A 25721-nucleotide genomic window follows, 5' to 3' on the forward strand; every position below is an offset into this window, starting at 1 on the left:
CCTTTGACCTACCTGTGGAGAGAAAAGAGTATCAGTAGTATTAACACTCGACGTGCATTTCTCCATGTATCTTGGTCCCTCATGTATCCAGCAAGTATCTAGTGATTAATGTGATATTATGTCTTTCAGTGATTGTTTCAGTAATCAGATTAATTTCATTATGTGCAATGGGACTTCTACACAGGGAAATCTGTCTCCCCCATCTTTTTATACTGGCTTTAAATATCATACATCATATAAATATCAACTTACTATTAAAGTGAAGAGAGTTATGTGACACAAAAAAATAAAATAAATTCCTTTTTAAAAACTACTGTCTATTACTTTTTTAAACCAGTGTTTATTTTCCATATAAGATAAGAGAGAAGATAAGACTCACATGCTACAGCAGCACAGAGACAAGCTCAGGGGTAAGAAAATAGTTAAAGAACTGTTGGATTAGAGAGGTGACATTTAAAAAGCCATATAAAATACATACATCACAAAACCTTAGACTATATAAGTGATTTGTGGAAATAATTGTGCAAAAAGAAGTCCAGAAGTGCAACTCCAGCAGCTATGATGCATGAACTATATACAGTATGTAGTGAAGTATGCAGGTATAGGTATGAATACATACTGAATACATAATAATAATAATATAATCAAGTATATAATTTTACATGTAATACATACAATATACAGTAATAATATAATACAATGAATTACTGTATATATAACAGAAATCAAAGAGAATAGTATGATGTAGCATGTACAATGATAAAATAAAGGCATAATAATTACAATATAATGGTGATATTGTATTTTTATATAGTGATATAAGTAATATAATGCAATGTAAAGTAAAATAGTGTTATAAATAGTAATAGTAATAAAGATGCAGGTAATGTGTATCTGAGACAAGGTGCAGCTGTACTGTTTTATATAATGACCAGATGGTCAATCTACTGTTGTAAATAAGTCTTCTCTACTGTAATGAGTTTTCTTTGTATTGAAGGCTGTTTAACTCAACCTGTCATTTATTCCTGCAACTGATCACACAACATATAGTATCTTCTTCACTGCTACTCGGTGTGGAAATGCAGATCAGCAGATCTTCCTCTGGCCCTTCAGCAGGTTGATGAATGAAGGTGGAAGTTTGCATGTGAACAAGAGTTCACACTCCTACTGTGGAGCAGCCTGTGGACCTGTGACTGTCAGTGGGGTGGCTGTCACAAGATCATCACCACCACGGTCATCTGGACTGGTTAATATAACTGTGTGTTTGAGGAATGTAGCTGAAGGTCTCTGAACTGTTTGCAAGTTGAGCTGCAAAAACACATTCAAGAGAGACAGATACTGACTGAGTGGTGCTTTTCATGTTGACCACTAGATGTCACTGTAGGATTATGTTCTGCTGCACTGTATACATCCCGAAATGTATATGCTCTTACATTTTATTATGTCGACTCATAAACCTTGTGAACAACTTTTCTATGTGCTTTGTGTTTTGTATCACTTATTGTTGAAGCTGATTCACAAAAAATCAAGTTTCATGGTCAATATGGCGCCAAAGTTTTGTATAAACTACAGAAATGCAAAATTAACTGGACATACTTTGAATGCAGTATAATTATAAAATACATTTTTACAATTTTTTTCAACGTGACAGAAAAATTGTGAATTACCTGCACTTAAATTTATTCAGCTGCCTACGTGCTGTTTATGTGGAAGTCTGTGCACATGATGACCAAGTAATTACAGGTAACACTTACATACATCAATAAAAAACATATCTGCTAACAACTACATTATAGTATGTTATAAACCTTTTATTAAATGTTTTATACTGCATAGAGTAAAGTTACCCTAAAATGCACTATACTATCGGTATACACATGCTTCGGTTTGGGCTCAGAGGTGCTCTCGCCAAATTATATTCAACACACACAAATCCTAACAGAAAATGTTGTCCATGCTAAATATGTAACAGATAAAACAACCACTGTGCTCTATGGTAAATTAAGCTGATACACATTTTTTAATCACATGGTTTTCAAGTTGATTTTTACGTGACCGATTTGCAGTTACTATTTTTCCAGTGTAAAACCAGTTTAAAAATAACAAAAAAAAGTCTACTGAAGCTGGAAAACTAATTGCCAGCTAATCCGTTTCAAAAGGCCTTCAGTGGAACAGCCTCCTGATTAGCAGATCTCATATGATGCATCGGAAAAGCTGGCAATGTGATATGTCTTTCCTCTGTTCTGGTTATAGGCTCCTCTGGCCCACAGTCATGGTTTTATAAGGGCAGCAGTATAGTACGAGCTGGAATGTCTCCAGACACAGCTGGTATTGTATAGGCAGAAGCAAGCAGACAACCATGAAAAACAGGAAGTAGATAGTGGGGGAGGGTCAGCAGCAGCAGCCCTCTGAACCCCTGCATATGGCCTGCAATGGAAGTAAATCAGAGGTCTCTTCTGCCACCAGAGCAGCCGTGTCAGAGATCATCACTCACAACTCATCATATGTGCTCGTCCTTGTGTCGGCTGCTTGACTTCTCAGGCATCTAACAATCCTATTGTTTCATTTCATTGTTTGCAACCACACATTAGTTCCGTTCAATTGCCCCCTTATCTGAGAGAATAAGATATGGCTTCCCAATGCATTACTTTCTTCACAAAAAGGCACGCCTTCAGAGCACGCATTAATCGCCATTGTGGGATTTGTTTTTGTTGTGTCAGCTGTTGGCTAATCAATGGTTAAAGCCGACTAAGGTTTATTGTTACTGAGCTTATTAGGCCGTGTTGCCACTGGGGCGAGCCTCCGCCCTCTCTCACATGTAAATTACTGTGTTAAAGGCAGGTCATGGGCACTCCCCTCCTTAGACCACAACACATTCCTGTGACTGCTGAGTAGACAAACCTAATATTTTATTTTTGGAAACTGCATGTGACACTTTGTCCCATTTGTCATTTTGTGTTGGTTGTATATTATCTTCTTGATACTGGATATTGTAGATAGAATTCCCAGTTTTATCAGCACAAACCTCAAAAGAGAAGTAGAAAGTAGAACAAAGGAGAGGGAAAAGTGGCTGTTTATTGTAAGTTTGAAGAACCAAAAGTTGCATCATTGAGGTAAAATCTTTATTACAAAAAACGCCAACCTCTGATCACTCGGTTTAAATCTTTCTTTAAACTGTCAAATGTGTAGCAGATAAACACTAATAGGTTAGTACTGTTGAATTGGCCAGACAAGAGGCTCACACTGCTGTTGTATAGTTTGGAAATATAATGTCCTTAATGTCCATGTGGGTTCATGCTGTGAACTCCGGTGGTGCTGCAGCCCCTCTCACACAAACTGGTGTAATCTGGCTTTACCCGCTGCTCCATATGGGAAGGCCACCATTCGCCGCATGGGAGAAATCCACTTAGTAAGAGAGAGAGAGAGAGAGAGAGAGAGAGAGAGGGATTCAGCTTTTCCTTACGTCCAGCTGATCCATCCACAGTCATCTCTGTCACCTTCATACCTGCCTGCAGCATGTACTACACCACCGTGACCAACCGATTGTTTACAATCTGGCAGTGAGGGGAAATAAAAGTGTGTTTGTGCACAACGCAGCTGTTCAGTCTCACCTGTTCGTGGTCTACAAGACTTTACCAGCAGCTACTGACAAGTGGTGTGTGTGCATGTGTGTGTGTGAAAGAGAGAGAGAGAGCGAGTGGAGAAGATAAATGAACAAGTTGCCCTCTGTCAAAGAGGCTTTAGATGAGGTCACCTTTACCTTCATCCACCCTCCGCTAAGGATTATGCCAATGTTTCTGTTCCAGTTACCTCTGAGACAACTTAGTGCTCCATTTATTCTTTCATTAAGTCAAATATATTACATGTATGTGCCAACAACAAAGATTCACGAAATTACTTTGCATTATCACCCTTTCAGTGAGTTAAAACAATCGTTTTTCAAAGAATTAACAGTTATTGGAGTTACAGCCCTCGCCACTGACCCTGCGCTGCTGTTCCCTCCTCCCAGTGTTCTTACGACTCAAGAGGGAAAACCAGAAAGTAAAAAGGAGGGAAAAGACAGCAACAGGCAGCAGCTGTGATGGAGGGGTTCTTCCAAACTCAACACAACAACAGCATTGTTATCTGAGACCTACCTAACGCCTTCTCCCCTCCCCCCGATCGTTCTCTCGTTTTTTCCCCCCCTCCCTCTGTCCTCATGTATTTACAGTATCTTTACAGAGAGACTCCTGCAGAGAGCTGCAGGACATTCTTTTACAATGTGGGGATTTTTATGTCTTGCAAAGCCAGTTGTACAAGACAGGACGGAAGAGCAGAGAGTTAAACTGCAGCTTTGCAAGTCACTTTGCAAGTTGCTCTTCAGCTCAGCGGCGGAAGAAATTCCCTTATAGGTTTTTGATGTTTTTGATACTTCATATCAGCGGATCACACAGAAACCTTGCTGCACCCTGGTCCCTCATTTTAAAATGGAAAACAGATTATGCTATAAAGCAGACACCATGTTGCTCTGAATACAAAGTTGATCAGTAGGTTGCTGTTCTACTGTCTATGTGGTGGTATAACTCTGCTCTGTTTACCGAATTTACATCCGCTTTTGTATCCTTATTTTACCATATAACAATTTCTGTTAGAAGATTATTGTGCAGTATAATATCTCATAAGTTTAAATCCATTGCATTGGATGAGGCACTGTCTAAAACAAATAAAAGACAAACATACTGGCTATTCTTCCACAGTGATACTGCAACCTCCATGGCAGTGGAAGTTATTTCTCTAATTAAGGGTTTCTATGTGTTTGGACACAGATAAGTTCGTTGTCTGGTCAACTGAACCTGTTCACACAGTGTTGTAAGTTTTACAGCTGTGTTGGCACTCCTTACTGTTTATGACAGTGCTTTAAAATGTCACAAACTGGCCCTGAAAGACCTTTAATACTCACTATACACTATATAGTATTCCAGGGCCTTCAGGTTGTCTCTGTGTCACATATCACATATAAACATCATTGATCACATCTATGCAAAAGGTCACATCTTTTTTTTTTTTTTGTGGTCAATTTGGCCAACACTTCAGCCTAGATCACATAAAAATTTGAGGAACAGGATCCGAGCTCTGTATTATACTAAAAACTGAAATAAGATGGCAAAGAAACCTTGTGTGTGTCTACACTTGGCTGAGTTAAATAGTACAAACATTGGAAACTTGTGAAACTGGTTGCTGTCATCAAGGTTTACACTCTTTTGGGCTACAGTGAATGACTACATTGCAAACTGCTGGTGTGTATTCTAAACTCCTTGTTTTAAGTTGCAACAAGAGGTGCAGGTACTTAGTTTATGCATCACCTACACAGTGCTTGTTTTGTTGAATGGGGCAGTAGGGTGCAGTAAACTTCTGATGTCATTACCATGATAATACTAGCACGCATCAACATGTGACCTGGTCTTACTGTTTACACCTCTCTGCCTACAGGGAGGCAGAAACTTTTATGTGGACAAACAAGCTGAATCTGCAGGGTGCCAGATGGGGGATGGGCTGATTGTCTTTGTTACAAACTTGCAACTCACTTTGAGGAAATTAATGTTTTTGTTTTGTTTGTTTGTTTGTTTATTTGTTTGTTACATTTAACCATGTTGCTCATCTCTCTCTTCTCACTTTTATGAGTATTTCTGCTTTACTTATGAAATGTTGTGGTTTACTTATGAAATACTGTGTGTGTAACTATACTGATGTTGCCACATGAGAGCTTCAGTTTATAAGAGATCCTTAACTTAAGCAGTCACCTGTATGTGTGTAAACACTGCAGAGTCAAGGTATCACTGCCTATCTGAACCCTCCAGTGTAATTTACCTATAGGTTCCATACAATCACATTATCACTATGGACTATAGACACTATAGACTTTGTGGCTCTGACAGTAAAGAGACCATGAGGAGAGGTAATGCATGTTGAACATTGCCAACAACTGCAAATAACTCTGCAGTATTTATACAAAAAAAGGTTATTAACAATATGATTCAAATCAGAGAGATTTTGCTGTAGCTTCATTTTGTAAAGATGAATCTGACCTGTATGTTTTTCAGCATTTGTGAGCAGTAAAATGTCACAGACATGTGTGATGTGGGCTGGAAGGATACAACAAACAAAATCAAATTTGTTGTGTTCTCAAGCTGCTGTCGAATGCAGCCCTGCAGGAAATGTCACTTCATTGTGAATTCAAGTCTGTTAGTTTAATGCTGTTCACACCAGACAGAAGAGGTTGCAAGCGCCAGTGGCAGCAGATCAGCTCACAAATACCTTAAAACAAGAAGTCAGCCTTACTAGTAACTAATAGAGTGACGTGTCACTGAACATTTGGCTTATAACTAATCACATGACATTGTTGACCAATTGGAGGAGACAGTATATTCTAATCTCTATGGTATTTTGCTCTTCTTAAGAGGCCAAATTGGATTTTGTTTACAGTGGACTGTCTGCATTTTGCCAAACTTGGAATCTGCAATCTCAAAGTAAAACTGAATAAGTGTCTTCTAAAACAACACTATAGTATTGGCCCAAATACTGCAGCAACCTGCCATTTTTAAAATGTCACATCATTTGAATGATTTGCTTGCATTGTAAACTTTAACAGCTGAGAAAAAAATGTTTGTGTGCTTGAGAATGTCTTCCTTTCTTTCTCCTGATTTACAATGCTGAATCCAAGTACTTTCTACCCACTTTCAATATGAGCGGATCAATGTAAACTTCATTGTTAAGAGCATGTTGCTGTATCTCCTGCTGAAACAGGATGTCGGGCTGTCCAGGATTTAAAAATCAAAGTTAGTTAAGGAGGGAAGAGGGTCATTTTGATTTGATTATTTGATGTATGATGTTTTGTGTTTAACGTCTACCTAGCAGAGTACAAATCATCATTATCATCTTCATATCCTAACATCAATAGTGAAAGAAGTACTCAGATCCTTTACTTAAGTAGCAACACCACAATGTAAAATTATTCCATTACAAATAAAATTATTATGCATTTAAGATCCTACTTAAGTAAAAGTACAGAAATATTATCAGCTAAATTTAAATAAAGTATTAAAAGTAAAAGAACTCATGTTGCAGAAAATGGCCCAATGTGACTGTAACTGATATCAGCCGGGTATAGGACAGAAGAAAATCAAACATTTTGCCATACAAATTTTTATTCATTTTTCAGACTTTTCTCTAAATTTTGCTTTTTTTTTGTGAAAATAAAAATATTTTTTTACCTCTTTGGGCCTCAAACAGTTATTTATTTGGTGAAATTGCTTACAACTCAAAAATCAGTAACATCACACAGAACCACAACTACACACAGTTGTTACAAGCCAAAAAGTTTGTGAACTGCTGGTTTAAATATAAGTTTATCATAGTTTACATTATTTAATGCAAAATTTTAATCTGAAGAGTAACTATAGCAGTCAAATAAAAGTAGCTGAGTTAAAGTACCAAGTAGCATAAAAAGAAAATACTCAAGAAAAGTACAAGTACATAAATATTGTACTTAAGTACAGTACTTGAGTAAATATTCTTAGTTACTTTGCACCACTGCTTAACATACCAAATATTTTCACTTATAATAAACATGACACTCTTCCCAGAGCATGGGAATATCAGGATTTAAAGGATTTTACAATGGCTAGTTTTTGTTCACCACACTTTCATCATCGACTTCATATAGAGTCCAAAATATTGGAATAATGTTGAAATAAAGCTCTGCGAAGGCACACTATTCTAATTTCATCTAAGCCTAGAATCAAATACGAAATAAAACTAATATTGTCCTCACTTCTAGCTAAATGAACAATTTATAGAGGAAATTTGCCAAAAGTAAAAAAATTAATATATCCCATAGCCTAAGGTTCTTTGGTGTGTAAGTGATAAAGCCATAAATGGACTGAATTTGAATCTGGCTATATTAACTGTGGCATCTTTATTAAATTATCTGTATACAAGATAAATAGCCAGAAATAAATTTGGAAACATTTAGAATTTGCTGTCTGTTTTCTGTGCAGTACACTTAAAGAAACCACACAATGCTCAGTGTTTTTCGTCTTCTCAGAGAGACAGAGGAGATATAACACTGTCAGTTTAGTGTCTGTGTCATTGACAAGGGGGAAATGAATGTCTCCGTGCTGAAATGTCTGAAATGACTTTCACACACAAAGCTGGAGCGCCACCGCGGTTGTTTCCACTGAAGTCATGTTTGGACCGCACACTCACAGTGGAGCAAGTGGACGGTGACAACACTTCGAGGAGGTTATTGCACAAGAGCACACAGCCTGCTAGGAGCTGTACCCACACTTATCCTGTCGCCATTTTCCCAAGCTTTAATACAAAAGACTTGGCTGGGGGAGCACACGCCCCTCTCCCAATCTATTGCCAATACACATGCCACATTTTCCTTTATCAATCGTGTAAAAGGCGCAGAATGGGGAGTATATTTTAAAACAGATTGCACTCAATGCTCTTCCATATAAACATGTTGCATTTAGAGAGAAATATGCATGTCTAAGCAAGGTTAAAAGCAGATTTAATGACAATTTTCGCCTTGTTATAGCAGATGGCTGCACAGAAAGACAAATCGCTCGCCGTATTTGTTGAGTGACGTGTGACGTACCCACACAGGTAGGAGTCCAGATTTGAAATCGTGTTGCTGACCACTGTTTCGCCCAATCACCGTGCAGCGGGGGCGGGACATAGCGCCGTCAATCATGCAGGAACTATAACGGTTTGAATAGGGAGGGAGGGGGAGAATCCAATCCGGTTTGAGCTAGTTTTTCTTCCAATGGAACATTAACGTCTCGCTGCGCTGTATTAGACTGTACTTGTACAGCTTTATCCTGAATATACCACTGTATTTTCTCCTGTATTGACTTACACTTAGCTCTCTTTTTTCCTTCTACAAAAACACCCCACACAAACCAACCATGCCTAAAAGGAGCAAAGTGAGTAGACCGATATCTTTCATGCATTTAGTAATACAGCATTTATAACCCACAACTGCAATTTGTAAAACGGGCTTGTTACACAGCTTTGCGGTTTTAACAGAGTTGTTAAAATGTTGCTGCAAATGTCCGTTTTCTGTTCAGAGCGAGTGTCCACAGCCGAGAGTTTAGTCGGTATTTAGCGTCTGTTGTGATTTTTTTTCAAGTGGCTGATTGTTGGTCTTATCTCTCCCGTGCAGTGATTATCTTTGTGCCAGGTGGTTTTCAGTGTGCCGGGTTTTTTACCGCAGAATGGTGACATGCATTCTTGCATTTGTGTGTAAATACAGTGCAGGTCAGAGCCGGGGGTCGTTTTCTGTGTCGATAGATCGCTTTTCTGCAGAGAAAGTTGGCGGCATATTGATTGTTTCCTTACGGGGGTCGTCACGCTGGATACGAAAGTTTCTCCCAGAAAATGGGACCGAAATTGAAAACGCAAAATTCAGTGAAAGCATGTTATTCTGTAGGAGTTTGGCTGTAATGTTGAGGTTGTTATTTTTTGTATGGGTACTAAGTCTTGTTTATGTCTTTCTTGTGGGAAAATTAAACACTCTTATTATGATTTAATTAATCACTTTCTCTCTTTCATAAACCTAACGCGCATGTGTGTGTTTTGTTCATGCATGGCCGCCTTTATTAGCGCCGGTGAAACGCGTTTGTTGGAAGGCGTCCGTCGTGTAGCGGAGTGTCTGTGTTGTCGGCTCAGGCCAGTTGTAGGTTATGCAATGGCGAGCCTCCGTCAGCACAGCGCTGCTCCTGTTGCTGGGGGCTCCAGTAGATTCTGCTACCAGACCCACAGAGTCGCTGAGCATCTCGGAGTGACTCTTTTCAAATTCATGGCGGGAACATTCACTACACGGCTCGGTTTTCTCCCTACACTGGCAATCCCATTTATTACCAATGAATGGCTGTGTCGTGAGGAGGCGGAGTCCGCCCCCTCCTCCACCGGAGTTTTACAGTAGGCAAATCACTTGCAGGAGCTGGGAGAGAAAGCCACATGATGCCATTTGCACTACATTATGTTATTATATTACTCTGGTACACTTTTGTGTTCAAGCATGCCAAAGCACACATTCGGTTTGTTTTATGACGCTTGCGCCATACAAATGTAGTTCCTCAAAGACCATGTTTGATGTGTAAATTACAGTTATTATGTGATATTATATTTTGTCTTCTTATATATATTTATTTACTGTTTTTCCTGTAATGGAGCCTTCCAGCTAAAGTATTTCATAGGATTGTACTTCTGGAGTGACTAAACATCCTGAATCTTGATATAATGAGTGTAAACAGGCTAACTAATGAGTAGGTCCTACTCATATAGTTTTGATGAGGACTGATGTTTATATGCACTGAGATTATGAGCCCCATTGTGCAAGGTTTTAGACATTTCTCAGCCAATCACAGTGCTCGGTCTGACCTAAATCATGTATGGAGCTGTATGTGCAGCCATAGGCTGGTACTCTGTCTGGAAACGCCCACTTTTGAGTTACATAACTAATACTTAAAGCCCATGCCCCAGTCCCATCACCAATTAAACCCACCACAGTACAGGAGAGTGCAGACAATGTCCTTAATGTGATTTTTTTTGTTTGTTTCTTACAGGCAGCTGGAGGAGCTGAATCAGCGGTAAGAAATAAACAGAATGACACTTTGTTTGGAGTGTCTGTGTTTTTATTCCTCATAAAAATAATGAAACAGTTAGTCTGCTCACCCACCAGGGGTCAGTAACACCCCATCAGTAACATCCATTATCATAACATATGTTAAAAGTAATCCCCGTTTGTTCTCTCTGTCTGCAGCCCAAGAGGAGATCTCTCAGGTTGAAAGATGTAAGTATAGACAAGCCCAGACTGTCACAGACAATATGTACGCTGCTCACTGCTTTCTCAGTGCTAACATTAAACTTTTTCTTCCCCACAGAGACCTGCACCTGCAAAGGCAGAGCCTAAACCTAAGCCAAAGGTGGGATCTTGTTTTGATTTATCATCATTAAACTCACTTTTTAGACTCCTGACTTTGAGTAGTGCCTAACGTGGTGAATGTGTTTGCTTGCAGAAGGCACCAGCTAAGCCCAAGAAAGCTAAGGAGGTGGAGAAGGCCAAGCCTGAGGAGAAAGCACCAGAGGCCCCCGCTGAGAATGGCGAAGCCAAAGCTGAGGAAGAGGTAAGGGTCATGTCATTGTGTATAAACATGCAAAATAAGTTCGACTCCTCTGATGTAACTTTGACGCTGTTAAAAATGTGTGTTCCAGGCACCAGCTACAGACGCAGCTGATGAAAAAGATGAGGCAGCAGAATAACATCTCTCAAACCACATCTTTTACCAGTGCTCCCTGTACCTCTTTTCTTGTACAATTCAGGGGAATATTTTTATCAACTATTTTCTAAATACAGGTTTTTTAGTAGTTTGATTGTAGAGAACACTTTTTTTTAATGAAAGAAAAAAAAAAGTCGATTTGGAGACGGGGAATTTCATCACATCCCACAATTTTGCATCGCCACGAAAGTCGCGGTCATTGTTGTTACTGTCAGTGGATTTCATTTCAGTTTTAAATGTGAAGGAGGGGAGGGTGCGGGACAGGTTACGGTGTCAACACGCAAGCACAACGTTCACAGGAGACGGGGCAACAACGGAAAGAGCTTGCCTGCGTGGATTACATTCCATATGCTTTATAAGGGACAGTGTATGTAATCTGTGCTGGGGTGGGGACGGACCAAGTCACAGGGCAACTCATTGTTTTATTGTTTATAATGAAGAACAGTGTTTTAGAATGTTTGTAAGCTTTGTTCTTGTATGTTAACTCTTGTACTCATGCAGTTTTCTTAACGAATCTGATCAATAAACCTAAAATCTCTAGTACTGGAGCTCTCCCTATCAGAACTGTGCATCACGTGTGTTGGTTGTGTCTCTGTTCTGTGATAGCATCGCAATAAATTTGTATAGCTGCTGTGAAAAGGGTTTTCAATCTTTCTATATGCAGTGTGTAATGGTACATTGTAAGGATGGTAAAAATGGAATTTGTTTTCTTAGCCAAGCTAATGAGGTGTGTAACCATAAAAAAAAGAAATTGTTGAGACTGGCTTCTTAAATGCCTACAGACAAACTGTACATTATTTGAGATGTCAAATGCATACCAGCAGTAGCAATATTCATGTGGGTTTTAGGTATCTGTATCAAGTACAAGTGTGCAGTTTCTTTTTATTTGTTTATAGATGTACCTGTGTAATGATTGTTATCAACGAACCAATAAAACTCAGTTGGTAGTTGTTACGCTGTTTCATTCTGAAAAGTCGGTTAATTGTTAAGGTTGTTGACATTAGACACTAACTGTTAAACTAAAGGGTATGGTTGAAAAGTCTACCTAAAAATGTCAAAGGGATTAAAAGAAATCCTTTCAATGAGGCTCTGTAGAAGAAAAAGTATTATAAATACTGTCAGAAACATGTCAGATTCACTGCAGAATTCAGCATATAACAACATGGTAGTGGTAAGTCACTTGATGAACAAATATTTAGTATGCAGTAGAGAAAAATGAAGGCCACATTGGTAAAGGCACCTAAAATATAACACCACGGAGGGGGTTTGCGTAAACATCTAATTCAATGGCAGATACAGGTTCATGTCAGAATTGTGCATTTTGGCCCAGCTAGAACCGTAGGTAGAAAATATGCCTTAGAGGAGAAGAGGGCAAGTTCAGAAACAACTAGTATGGCACATTTTAGGCAACTAAGAAAGGCTATGACATTTTATACAAAGTATAATAGTCAAAGCAAGAATTCAAAACAACACAAACAGTACTTTCAGTCACACAAAACAGTCCCCAAATTATGGTTATAACAGCCCTGTCCCTATAAAAACACATGAATTAGTTTCAGCACCATGGACAGCTTCACACTGGACCACAGGTTCATCAGCTCTTGTTTTTTCTGCGTTGCCTTTAAAATGTGGTTATATCATGAAATATTCATCATCATTTAAGACATAATTATACCGGTGATTCACTTCTGTGTTGGTAAACAAACGTAATCCTAATGAAGATGTCAAACAGCCTGCCGTGTTCACACAGAACACAACACAGCTTTGTCTCCTTCATACTTGTGACCATTCAAACTAATTACATCACTAAAATTCTGTTAAGTACAGCACATGAAAACACAAAACAGATGTATGACCGGTTCTTTTGAATATCTATTCTGATGCTTTATTGAAGCATGCAACCCTCACTGGGTTGGTGGAAAAATTAAAAACCCACAAGGGAAATAAAATTTCCCCAATGAAATGCATAAATCTTCTAATAACAGTGACTATATTTATTTTGTAATATATTGGCAGTGGTGGAAAGTATTTACTAAAGTACTGCACTTAAGGACAGTTTTGAGGTACTTGTAGTTTCTTCTTTTCATTTTATGCTTCCTTGTACTTCCAATGCATTTCAGATTTCCACTATTTAGGAGACTTGGCAGCTAAAGTTACTGGTTACATTTCAGATTAAAATTTTACTTTAAAAAACACGACCATCTTATAAAATGCAATGCATTTCAAAATTTAATCAGTGGTTCAGTTTTTGGCATGTAATTTCAGGAGAGTGTAGTTGGGGCCCTGTTTGGTGTCTATGAGTTATTATCAGCAGAGACTGATTTTTCCTCTGAATTTCTTTTTATGGTGCCATTTAAATAATTGTTCAAAGCCTCAAGAGGTAAAATTATCCAATAATTCACAAAAAAAATCAAAGATCAGAGAAAAGTCCAAATATATGAACAGATTTGTGTAAAGGAACAATGTTTTTGGGAAATGCTGTACTGAATTAGCCAACAGTATATAAAGTAGTTAAAAGCAGCTACATCTTGACCTGTTACAACAGTAAAATGCTGCATATGCATTAATACATCGGTATTATCAATAATGTTATATATAACAATAAAATGCTAACAGGGAATTTTTCATCAGAACGAGTACTTTTACTTTGACACTTCACAGTACACATTTGACTGATAATACTTTTTGTAAGACTGTACTTTTATTTTAAGATTTTGACTGCAGAACCTTTATCTGTAATGAGTACTTTTATTTGAGTAAACGATTTTGATACTCCTTTCACCACTGTATGATGTAACGTTTTTCTTTGTAAATGTTATGTCAGTGTAAAGAGGGCTCTGTAGACAGGGTGGAGGTCGATGTGGAAATACTAAATTCCTCTGTATTTAGGAATTTCTTGGCCTCAATTTCAAATAAATTCTGTCTAAAATACTCAATCTGCCTATAAAATAACTACCATGTCTTTTTTTTTAATTGTGGAATGTGAACTGCCCCAAGGACATCTCAGTGTCCTTGAATCTATAGAGATCCAGTTTTGATGACACTCTGTATGCAATACATCAGGACCAGCAGGTAGAAATCACCAACTTGCCAGATCAGCCTGACACTGGCAATATATTGATTTGAAGGATAGATTTAAAACCCAACACAACCTATCCTTTAACCATAGGTGTGACATGGGTAGACATTCTTCCTGCTTTTGGAAGATTTAAGCATCTTTAGTGCAACAAAGAAAGTCTTTTGGGCATTTCCAGACAAAATTTCAAAGTGATAAGTGCTGCCAGTTTACAGATAAATGAACCAAAGTAAACTTCACATTTATTAGATCTCCTTAACTATTTCAAGTTCATTGTACAATTCCAGTAAGATAGAAATATGCCAAAGTGGCACTGAGTGTAGACCCATTAAAACTCACAGATTTTAGAGAGTCCAGAGTTGTAACTGTTGTATTCGACTACAATATCAGTGATTAAACAGTCATGTAGCAAAGATTTGATTTCAATCCTTAAAAACATGTCAGATCTCAAAAGCTGACACGACATAAGACTGCATCAAAGTGTTGCTCTGTATCATGTAGCACAGAACTGTGTATAAAAATAACATGTTCCAGGATTACTTCTTTAAGTGAAATAATGAAGCTATTATATTTTTACAAATACTTGAGGTAAAATGAATGATGACAATGACACATGCTACCACATTTGTGTAAACATCTAGACAAATAGTAGTCTAGAATGTACGGACCTCATCAGTAAACATTCAACAAATTAAATATAACTGACCTCCACTGAAGGCAATGTATGCTGTGAGCAGCTACTACTTCATCTCAACAAAACCTCACATCCTCATGTCCATACTCTCTTCAGCATACAGCTGTGATAAAGCAGTTTTACACATCCCTACATGAAACTGCTTTTATGAATCAGTGGAAGAACTAAAATATTAGCTTATGACAAATAATTATGATCTACTGTCTTTGTTCTGCTGAATATGAGGAAAAAATCCAAGTATGGGTGGTAAAAGTGCCTGATTGAGGAATTAAAGTGATTTAATGACCTACACCCACCCTGAGTGACTACAACAACCAAATTAGTCCGTGTTCGACAGTGGTTTTGTTTGGTCAAACTGGAGTTATAATAATGTGCAGTATTCTGTATACAGAGCCTTCATAACTGCAAGAACACAGTCCGCCATGTCAGGTCACATGACAGGACATCGACAGTTGGCTCATTTCAGGAAGATACATCAGTCCATTTTCTCTGCAATCCGTCCCATTTTGGTGCGTATGTTGCGTACGAGGAAGTACCCAACGGTGGCGATGGCCATTATCACCTCGGCTACCCAGAAAGCAACGTCCCAGCTGTACTGTTTGGCAATAGTGCTGAAGGGAAGTCCTGCCATAAAAGCCCCCACTGTAACAAAACAAGGCTGGATTACTCATATGAATGTGTCAATGTTGAATATGTTGTTATGAATACTTCATAAAGCAATATTGTTATTTTTGTTGGTCATGTGAACTTGCAGCGTACCGTTAGCCATCAGAGCTACAACAGCATGAGAGGTTCCACAAAAATTTGAGGGAGCACTTTCACTGGCTATCACCCCAAACAAGGCAATTGGTCCGTAAGAGGAAAATCCAAACATGGCACCGAGGAAGAGGATCCAAATCTGTGAGTGACAAGAAAATGTGAAACTGTGTTCTACAGAGATTTTAAAAAAATATCCCTATTTCATCCACATCTAAAGAACTGTTAGGAATACCTCTTTTTCTGACACGCCAAGGAGGACAGAGACAGGATGGATGACTTGGACCCAAAGAGGAGCCTCCTGAGCAAAGAAAAAAAACAACTTAATGATATTTCCAGTACTGGCAAAGTGAAGTCTCATCACAGTGATGACATTAATATTTTATTGGAATTACCTTTGGGATTTCCGGTGTGATGGTGACTCTGAACAGGTACATTGACACACACATACCAGCCATCATGACAATGAGCAGGCCATGGCGAGGGTTGCCGTGGGTGCCCAAGCCTTGCTGTAGGAAGTCAAAGAGGACGTTTATGACACTGAAGACACTGATAGATAATACCAGTCAATAATTAATTGTTTCCTGTTACTCACCCGAGCTACAGCTCTGTCAGAGAGGAAACCTGCTGCGAGGCTGCCTGCGAAACCGCCCACCTCCAAGGCACTCATGTAGGTACTGCCTACAAGCAACACAGCTGATGTCAGCACCCTTAACCAGTAAGGTTATACAAAAACCACTAAGAAACAATGGACAGTAAGTTAGTATACGTACCCATGAGAGCAGTCTGGCCTTTCTCCTGCATGAGGAACAGCTGTCCCCAGTCAGTGGCTGCCGTCTTCACCCCGAACACCACCAAGTAGCCCAGAGACAGCACCCACAGGAAAGGGGAGAGGAGGAACTCACTCAGGGTGCTCTCACCGTTGCCTGATAAAGTACGAGTGCAGTGGTACAAGCTCAAATTAACAAGAGATTAGCAATGTATCTATACACATTCAGTATACAGTAAGTACAGAATTATGTACAGATTATTAAATGATTTTATTACTTATTCCACATAGCATGCCTGTCACATGGTATCTGATTGGTTATACTGTATAAATGACAGTTCTAAGACTGTTCAAAACTTCCAAAAACTCCACTAATAGTCCTGCCTTCCGCACTGCCATCTTCTGGTGACAGTAAGCAAAGATCTGGGGTGGTCTGGGTGGTCCTAAATTCCATGAGAAGCACTGAATTTTAGGAATACTGAATATTATCCTTGAAAGCTGTGACTGAGACGTAATTGCTGTTAAAATGTTGAGTGATTGTCTCTCTGGCTGCAGTTACAAACAGAGTTTGTAGATGGTTATTGAAATCCTCCAAAATGTGTCACCCCAGGAACAAGGAAATGATTGTGAAGATTATATGAACACATCTATGTTATAAAAAAGATGATGTCATTATTATATAATACGCCTCATGACACTGTTGGGAAAACAACCTTCAAGTAAATGGAATTCATATAAAACAACTGCAACCACATGTTTGACGTAATATGTGGTTGCAGTATGGTATGTGGTTGCAAAATGTAGCCCTTTTAACAGTCTTTCTTGGAGACACATTAAAAAGGCTGGAAAAAACACATTTGACATGTATTATAGCAATGTCCTTTCTAAATAGCAGAGATAATCCAGTGCAAACAGAAAAATACTGAAGAATTGTTACTGATGAGGTCCTGGAGCACTGCTCTGCCTGCAGGATGCATGTGTCTGGATGTGGGTGGATACATCATTGATGTTGGGTTGGAAATGAATGGCCTCCTCTTCCTGATCTGGATAATTATCTCAACATGCATCATGATAGAAGGTTTGGGGTTAAAGTGGTGACTGTGTGGGTAGTTATAGTCATCACACTGAGGTGGTTAAGTAGTGATCATGGTGGTTCTTTGGGAAACACACCTTAAGTCCAGTCTACTCCTGTCTAAATATTACTTTTTCCTGCAGTTGTTTGATATGCTTACACACTGCAAGATAAGCCCGCATGCTACTGGCTCTGTCCCAGTACACACACATGTGGTCTTGAGCACTTGAGTGCAAGTTCATGTGCTGCCAGGTCGTAAACTAATGTTTCCCATGTCTGAACAATGCCAAAGCACAGGGCACTTTCCCAAATACTGCTTCGGAGTGGTATTCTGAGCCAAGTGTATCCCACAGTTCCCCTGTCTACTGTGCAACACCAGTCTAGTTGTTAGCAGTAATGTGCCTATGAGCTGGCTTTACAGCTGACAGTAACCAACAGATATGAAGAAGCTGAACTTGATTTCATGCTGGAATCAGCTGGGATATTATTATTTAGGTCCAAACATTAAACTGTTATGGCAGAACTTCCACACATGAATTTAACTCAACAGGAAAATCTATTCTTCTTGATGAAACTGATACGAATAATGTATATTGTAAAAATAGGCATCAATATCATTTTGGGTTTTTTTTAATCTTTTTTATTTGTATTTTGTTAGATTTTTAAAAACAAGTTCCTTCCCTAAGAATCAGACAAAAAAAACATTAAAAATAATATTGTTCAATGTTCTTCATGTATAATATAGTAAGCCAACCTGCTTCTAGATTACTACTTATTTACTGGTGGAAGTATTAGTGATCATTTGTGGAAGTTTCAACAAACAAAGAACCTGAGCTAAATTAAGCAATATTTGCCCGAGCCACAGTTGGCATCATTAATCAAGGGTCTCCCAGTGAGCTCTGATAAACCCCCACATGCTTGCAGTCTTAACATGCACTTGAGCATTGGTGGTAATTACTGGAAATACATCATATGCTACTCACAAATACCACAAGTGTGGGTATTGGGGCAGACCACTGTTGGGGTGTTATAACTAAAAAGAAGCTAACTTGGTTGGAACCACAGTACCATGTGACTGATATGCTCTGAGGTAATCACCTTTCTATAGAGGAAGTGGCCCCTCTACCCGCTGTAATCCTACCCAGCAACCCCTTTCTTTACTCACCTCCCTTAGCCCCCTTCTTGGCTGCTGCCTCGATGCTGGGCAGGCCCACATCTTTGGGCTCATTCTTTATAAACACCAGACAAACGAACGAGAAGGCGGCACAGAAAATGCCTGACATGGTCAGGATAGTCCTCCAGTCGTAGTAGTGCAGGAGCACTGTTATCAGGATTGGACCCAGACTCCCAGCCAGGTTCATACTGCAGGACAGTACAGACCACCATGTTCCAAACTGGGAGGGTTCAAACCACTAATGGAAAAGAGACACAGGGGACAAAACAAGCAGAGAATAGTCATTTCCAAAATCCTACAATGCAGGCAGAGTTAAAATAACACGGACATATTTTCCCTTCATGTGCAAGTTTTCAACTATCTCATGTTGTACATACTGTTTTTTTTACTTTTCATGCTCCACTTTCCTGAAGCAATCTACAGGTCCTGCTGCAAGCATGCTGATGGATATCATTTTTAGGTTTTTTTAGATTTAGGTTTATTAGGACCAGAACAGACTAGGATAGAACCTAGATAGAAACTAGGATAGTCCTGGACCTTTCCATTGGTGTCCCTGGTGTCCTCACAGTTCATCAACTACAAATTAGTGAAATGCTTTTAGGGAGTACTTCAGATAAAGAGATACTGCCTAAAAAAAAAAAAGCCTGTGGAGTTATTGACGACTAGTAGCTTTCTCGAGAAATGTTTGTATTTGTGGGTCCCTGTTTTGTTTGTTCTCATGCATGGAAAAGAGTATGCACATACACGCAAGTGAAGCCATACACACTCCTGCCGATGGTTTCATACTATTCCTCTGATCTATAGGTAGCGGTAATGCACCAAGACACACAGCAATGCACTAGCAAAGGAAAGGAAGAAGACGGATGTTAACTAATAAACATGGATGTCAACAATAAAGGCTTCAAGCTTTTCCGAAAAAAAAAAACACTTTGCAAATGTTTCATGAGGAGTAAATGCACTAAAAACGTTTGTTAGAACTCAATGAATTTTGGTGAGTAACACTGAATGTAAGAAGACATTTTGGTGAAAAGTCCAGAGGGCACCTTTAATTATCATTAAAAGTGTTTTAAGGCAAGGACAAAATTACAGAAACATTACCTAATAAGCAACAAACCTGTGCATTTACAGCCCTTTATTTTTCATAAGCATTCGGATTCTTCTCTTATTTTACTGCTTCTGCAGTAATGGCGTCAGAGCCGACACGCCCTTATGATGTAATATGAAGGCGGCCATAAACATTCCACACAGCATACCCAGCAGAGCAACAGAGTAACCAGTAACTTGAGAATCCACTGGGCGAACACTTAAAACAGCCCACAGGCTTATTTAACATTGTGTTGATCCACAGTGTGTGGATGTTAACTCAGCAGTGGAACAGCAGCTGCAGCACTGGAGCAAACTGGGTAAGACTATTAAAGGTAGAGTCAGTCATTCTGGAGAAAGATGGTTGATATTTGAACTAAACACCCAAACAAATACAGCCCTCCCTTCGTGCTCCTTCAGAGGCTCCAACCCCCAAATTCATAAACACGCATTACCAAGGCAACAACCAAAAGAGGAATATGGCGGAATCCAGAGTGATGTGTCAGCTGTAGAGTCATTTCTGTTCCTCTCACACTTTATGACGAGTGGAAAAAAAAAAAAATTAATCTCATGTGAGCACAACAGTCCGTCCACACTCTCCGCCTCTCTGCGGCCTCGCCACTTCTCACTGGACCTGCGTTCAGCGTCTTTGTCCACAGAAGCAGCCGACTGTCGGTGAGCTGAGAGGACAGCGGCCAGACAAACTGCCTTCACCAGGCTGACTGACAGCAGACATATAATAAAACAAAATAGTTTGCATGTCGGCTCCATGGGAAAAAATCAACAGTGACTTATTTATTGATTCATTGATGCGGTTAATGTTGAAAACACATATACAGCGGGATATTTGTGTGATTTAAACAGCTGCCTGCGGAAACAGACCCAGAGCATGAAAAACTGTGAGGGTCTCTGATTCAGTGTGGATTGATAGATTTAAGAAAATGAAAGTGCATATGTTCCATGAGAAAACACTTTCTATGTGCACTGGCCCTGGCCTCTCTCTCTCCAGTCCATCATGTCCTCACATAGACAGCTGCTTGATGACTTCCCTCCTGTCCTGTGCACGAGCACAAACGCCCCTGTTACTGATTGGCCAGAGTAGTGTTGTCTGGCTCGCTCCGAGTCACTGTGTTTACATGACCATTTACAGAGTGGTCATTTACAGAGTCAGTGCTGTGTATGGACACCGGATTTTTTTTATCAGCACATACACAGAATGGACAGCTAGCGGACCGTGAGTGGATATTTGCTGAATTTGACAAAAAGTATATTGGATTAGAATCGCTGACTATACCTTTACGGATTGTTCCTCTCACTGGAGAAGGAAAACACCTTTAGTCAAGATGTTCTTTCTTCTTTTTCGTCTACTGAGGATCTTCTATAAATAAATTCTCCTGTAATCTGATCCCCTCCAGTACGCTGAACACATGCCAAAGCCTATTTATTCCCCACCTTTTGAACACTGCTACTTTTTTAGGCAGCTTCTTACAAGCCTCAAGATGTCTCTCAGCATAGAATAGCAGGGTGCATTAAAGTTTGCTCTAAGAGTATTTACTTTAAAGTCCACCAATTCACTGCACTAATCCCAATGATCCCAAAATGATTTAATTTAATTTAAAGCAATTCCAAACACTACGTGTGAATGAGACCTACAGATTATAAAGTAATCCTTTCATTTCTCAAACCACTAACCCTGTGAACCGTCTCAGACAGCTGACACAGACTGACATCTCCTAAAACCAGACAGTGCTACCTCTGGCACAAAGGTCAGCACTGTTTGACAGCACGGAACAAGAATCCTCAAACACTTCCAACAACCAGAGTGAAAACACACACAATAGCTCTGGCAGCGAGTGGCTTCCACTCTGGGGTTACACCCTTTGACTCATTGCCCAGAATAATCACAGGCATCATGGGCGGCCTGAGTGTGGAGACTGGGACTTCCCTTGGCTCTGAACATTACAGTTACACTGAATTAGCAATCTGTGTTGCATGAGATGGCAGACAGGATGGTATTACCTTGCGCAGGACCTTCCCACACGGGGGCCAGCCACAGCCTTGTCCCAGGCCGTTGATGAACCAGAGCAGTGAGAACATGGGTACGGTGGAGGACCAGGAGAAGGCTACGTTGATGCCCCCCACCAAGAGGAGGCCGATAGAGAAAAGCCAGCGGGCGCTGATCTGATCTGACAGCACACCGCTGATGAACTTACTGATGGCATAGGCCATGGTCTGGCTGCTGGTGATCAGACCTGCAGAGACACCATGAGGGTTAATATTAAATGAATGTACAGAGCTGGGCTGCAGTTTTGTATACATGAAGGTGATATAAGTTGCATGACAACTAAGATTCAAGTCAGTTCCTCTACATGTGTCAAGGTTGCTCTTGGTAATACAAGGTAGTAGACTGCTCCACTATGACCTATGATGACACTCATGACTTGATATCATTATCAACAATATATAAAGACAACAGAGGTAGTGGGGAGTCATCTTTTTAGTAGCCACACTTGCAACAAGGCTTTAAGGATGGTAATGCTAGTTGGTTGGGCTGTGTGCCAGTCAGTTGATCAGTCAGTCTACCAGTCTGGAGCAGACTGAAATTTCTCAACAACTGTTGGATGGATTGCCATGGAATTATGGTGCAGACATTCATGGTCCCATCACAATGAATTGTAAGTATTCTGATGATCCCCTGACTTAATCACACATTACCATCAGGTCAATGTTTAATTTGTCCAATACTGTAAATAAATAACTGCAAAATGCATTCCCATCAGCCTCAGCTGTGCTTATTAATAAATATTAGCATACCAACATGCTACACTAAGATGGTGACCGCAGTAAAGATTATACCTGCTAAACATCACCATGTTAGCGTTGTGATTGTGAGCATGTTAACATACTGACCTTAGCATTTAGATATTTTCTGGTGCTGTTTAATGGTGGATTGCACCCAATGTTATCTTCAGTACCACCCTGTATTGTTTGTCATTGTTTCTCTTGTGCTACTTGCAAGTTATCCATTGAGGTCAAGTGTGGTATTGGAAAATCTCTGTCACAGGCATAGGGATAAGCCTAAACAAAAATGTTACATAGCAAAGTATGGTATTAATCATTAGCACAATGCAGGCGCAATCAGAAGGTGGGACGAAGGTGAGGCTGACAATGCAGCACTTCAAAGAATAAAACTATTTTTAATGAATAAACTTGAATGTTCTGGAAGTAGTTCCATCACTTCAGTATTTGTTCTCCAAAGTGCATGCTAATACCTTTGTACTGTACGTTTGGCAAGCTAATAAGCCAGATTTAGGCATTATGGCACAATGGTTTTGGCAAATAATATACTAATTACAGACCTAATCTTTGCTTAAACAAGACAAAAAAAAATGAATGCTATGTCTTACCCAGGTCATCTTTGTCCAGTTTAATCTCCTCCATCACAGAGGGCATGACGAAGGAGAAGGTCTTCCTGTTGAAGAAGTACAGCGAGTAGCCGCTGAACATGCAAAAGAAGATGACCATGCGGTAGTAGCCATAACCTGTGGCCCCCATGATTGCACTTGATCAAACAAAAAACTAAGAATCAAAAACTTCAAGGATGAAGAGGAAAAACAATAATTATTTCTCCAAAGCCTTCTCTTCAGTGTAGTGACATCTAGTTGTAACCAATCAAGTTGAGTGCAGTGCTGTTATCAGTGGCTTTTGTTGGACAGCTCTCAGTAAAAAGTCGACGCTATCAGCTGGTCGTTTGCACTGGGACAATGGAGGTATGAAAACAAGATGCAGCATCAGCTGGGTAGCACTGATTAAATGTTTTCCATGTGAGAAAACTCTCTTGACAGCACTCTGTTTGCAGGCTAGTAGCGCCGTCTATCTGTGAGGCTGCTGCTTGTAGGAGCGAGGACAGAGGACTGGCCTGAAAATAAAAACAACATAACAAATATGATTTAAGACAGAAGCGATTTCTGGTTATTCTAGAAATGCAGATTATATAGCTCTTTTTCATATGGACACTCAGCTTTAATGGGTTTCATGGACACATAATGATCATTTAAAGGGGACCTAGTATGATCATTTCCAGCTCTATATTTTTATTCTGGGACTCCACTGGAGTAGCTTTGCATGATTTACAGTTCAAAAAACTCCTTAACCAAAAAGCGAATTAGCAGAGCTTTGTTAGCGGCGCTAAAAGCCGGTCAGGAATAGTACAAGAAGAAACAGCCACAGTGACGATGTTTGATGTTTGATGAAGAGCTGCAGATGACCAGCATATCTCCCAAAGATTAACTACTTATTTTACTTTGCTGTGCTATGTCATGGCGTCATAGCTCAGTGTGACTACCCCCAAAACAATGGAAAAATACCATAATGTTAGCGGAATGGAGGAGTGAACTCACACGCTGTGCGTGGAGCAGCTGACCATATAAAGAAATCCATCACAAGCTGATGTCAGCTGAAAGAAGAATAAAACCTTGGAAACCGAGCGTTGAGAGCAGTCTGAAGCCAGTGCTTTTTACTCACAGGGATTACTTCTACATACGTTTACCTCATTATTTGACACTTTGGCCACGTTTAATATGAACATTCAACATTGTAAGATTATATATATGACTGAAAACAAGGAAAAGCATAATAGGTCCCCTTTAACATCACATTTAATCACACCCAACAGATCCTTTATAGACTTGTTATAAAAAATAAACTTAAGCTATCTGAAGCTGCCTTTCTGCAAATACAGATTTTTTTTGTCATGCTGGTGGTTGTGATTCTGTGTGGTGGTCAGCTGACCCAGTCCTTCTACGTGTTCAGGTGCAGGTTCAGGTGCAGGTTCAGGATGAAGTGACATCCTGGACCTGCAGCTCAACTTGTTCTGTGTTTCATTTGTGTAGCAGGTTGTCATATAAATATCACAGTTGTTCCTTTAACTGGCTTCGGCATCCTGTTTGTCACAGTCAGCAACCCTGAAAATATCAGGTGTCGTACACACGGAACTTTTAACTTAGAGGGCTGACCTGGTTGTGGCCATTTTTAACAAAGTTAAGAGGGTCTTAATGAGCGGTAAGAATCCCCTCTAGTCCTGCCAGGACTACAGTTTTACACTGTTTCGGCTTTTACACTTAAATGGCAGCCTATATGTTGTCTTTGTAACCATTTCTGGTGGAGGAATACGGCGTAAAAAGCGTATACAAACATAACAAATGATAAACGGATACACTCACGAAAACCAAACATTCCTGATAACATTGATACAGAATATCCTCAGAGTTACTCGTGGCGAACTGATTTGTGGGGCGGTCCGAGCATTTCAATGTCACTCGGCCTACATCTTATCAATGCCAACATGAAGCAACACGACACGTCGATGCTCGCGGCCATACGATACTGTACTTCACTGTATCGCTGCTACACAGAATGAGGAAATGCCTGTAAAGCTGGTTACCTTTCATTCGCGTCCCTCTTGGTGGTTCCCATCCATGCTAAATGACGCCGCGCGCTCACGTGTCTGCTGTGTCCTTGAGCGCGTCACCGCGACAGGCTCAGACGACGGGAGCGAGCCACCGTGGCAAAAACTGATCCCCTCCACGGGCTATAGCTTCACATGCCGCACTGCGATTCATGAATGCATTTGATGTGAGGTCTTGAATCAAATGTTGGTAATCTGATAGCGATCAATCCTCATGCCGCCAGACTCCATTTAAAAATATGTGACTTTAAATTTGTGACACAGACAAGCCGGTATCTTTCACCATATAATATCGTTAACGAA

The 25721-nt window shown here is 39.8% G+C and overlaps 2 protein-coding genes across 2 annotated transcripts; one reads left to right on the forward strand and one right to left on the reverse strand.

The window, feature by feature from the left end:
- Window positions 1-8772: 8772 nt before the first annotated feature.
- si:ch73-1a9.3 (non-histone chromosomal protein HMG-like) lies at window positions 8773-12277 on the forward strand. The gene is made up of 6 exons (XM_044370282.1): window positions 8773-8969; window positions 10614-10637; window positions 10811-10840; window positions 10932-10973; window positions 11067-11174; window positions 11263-12277. Exons 1-6 carry the CDS (start codon window positions 8952-8954, stop codon window positions 11308-11310), a joined length of 270 nt encoding a protein of 89 aa, XP_044226217.1. The 5' UTR covers window positions 8773-8951; the 3' UTR covers window positions 11311-12277.
- A 2356-nt stretch (window positions 12278-14633) lies between these two features.
- LOC122995226 (glucose-6-phosphate exchanger SLC37A4-like) lies at window positions 14634-25684 on the reverse strand. Its single transcript, XM_044370280.1, has 10 exons — window positions 25395-25684; window positions 23359-23870; window positions 21971-22203; window positions 18860-19106; window positions 16627-16779; window positions 16449-16534; window positions 16249-16362; window positions 16089-16154; window positions 15857-15995; window positions 14634-15739 (listed from the first exon to the last, which is right to left on the reverse strand). Exons 2-10 carry the CDS (start codon window positions 23504-23506, stop codon window positions 15573-15575), a joined length of 1353 nt encoding a protein of 450 aa, XP_044226215.1. The 5' UTR covers window positions 23507-23870; window positions 25395-25684; the 3' UTR covers window positions 14634-15572.
- Between the last annotated feature and the right edge of the window lie 37 nt (window positions 25685-25721).

Source organism: Thunnus albacares, chromosome 13, assembly GCF_914725855.1.
Source record: "Thunnus albacares chromosome 13, fThuAlb1.1, whole genome shotgun sequence".
Taxonomy (NCBI): domain Eukaryota; kingdom Metazoa; phylum Chordata; class Actinopteri; order Scombriformes; family Scombridae; genus Thunnus; species Thunnus albacares.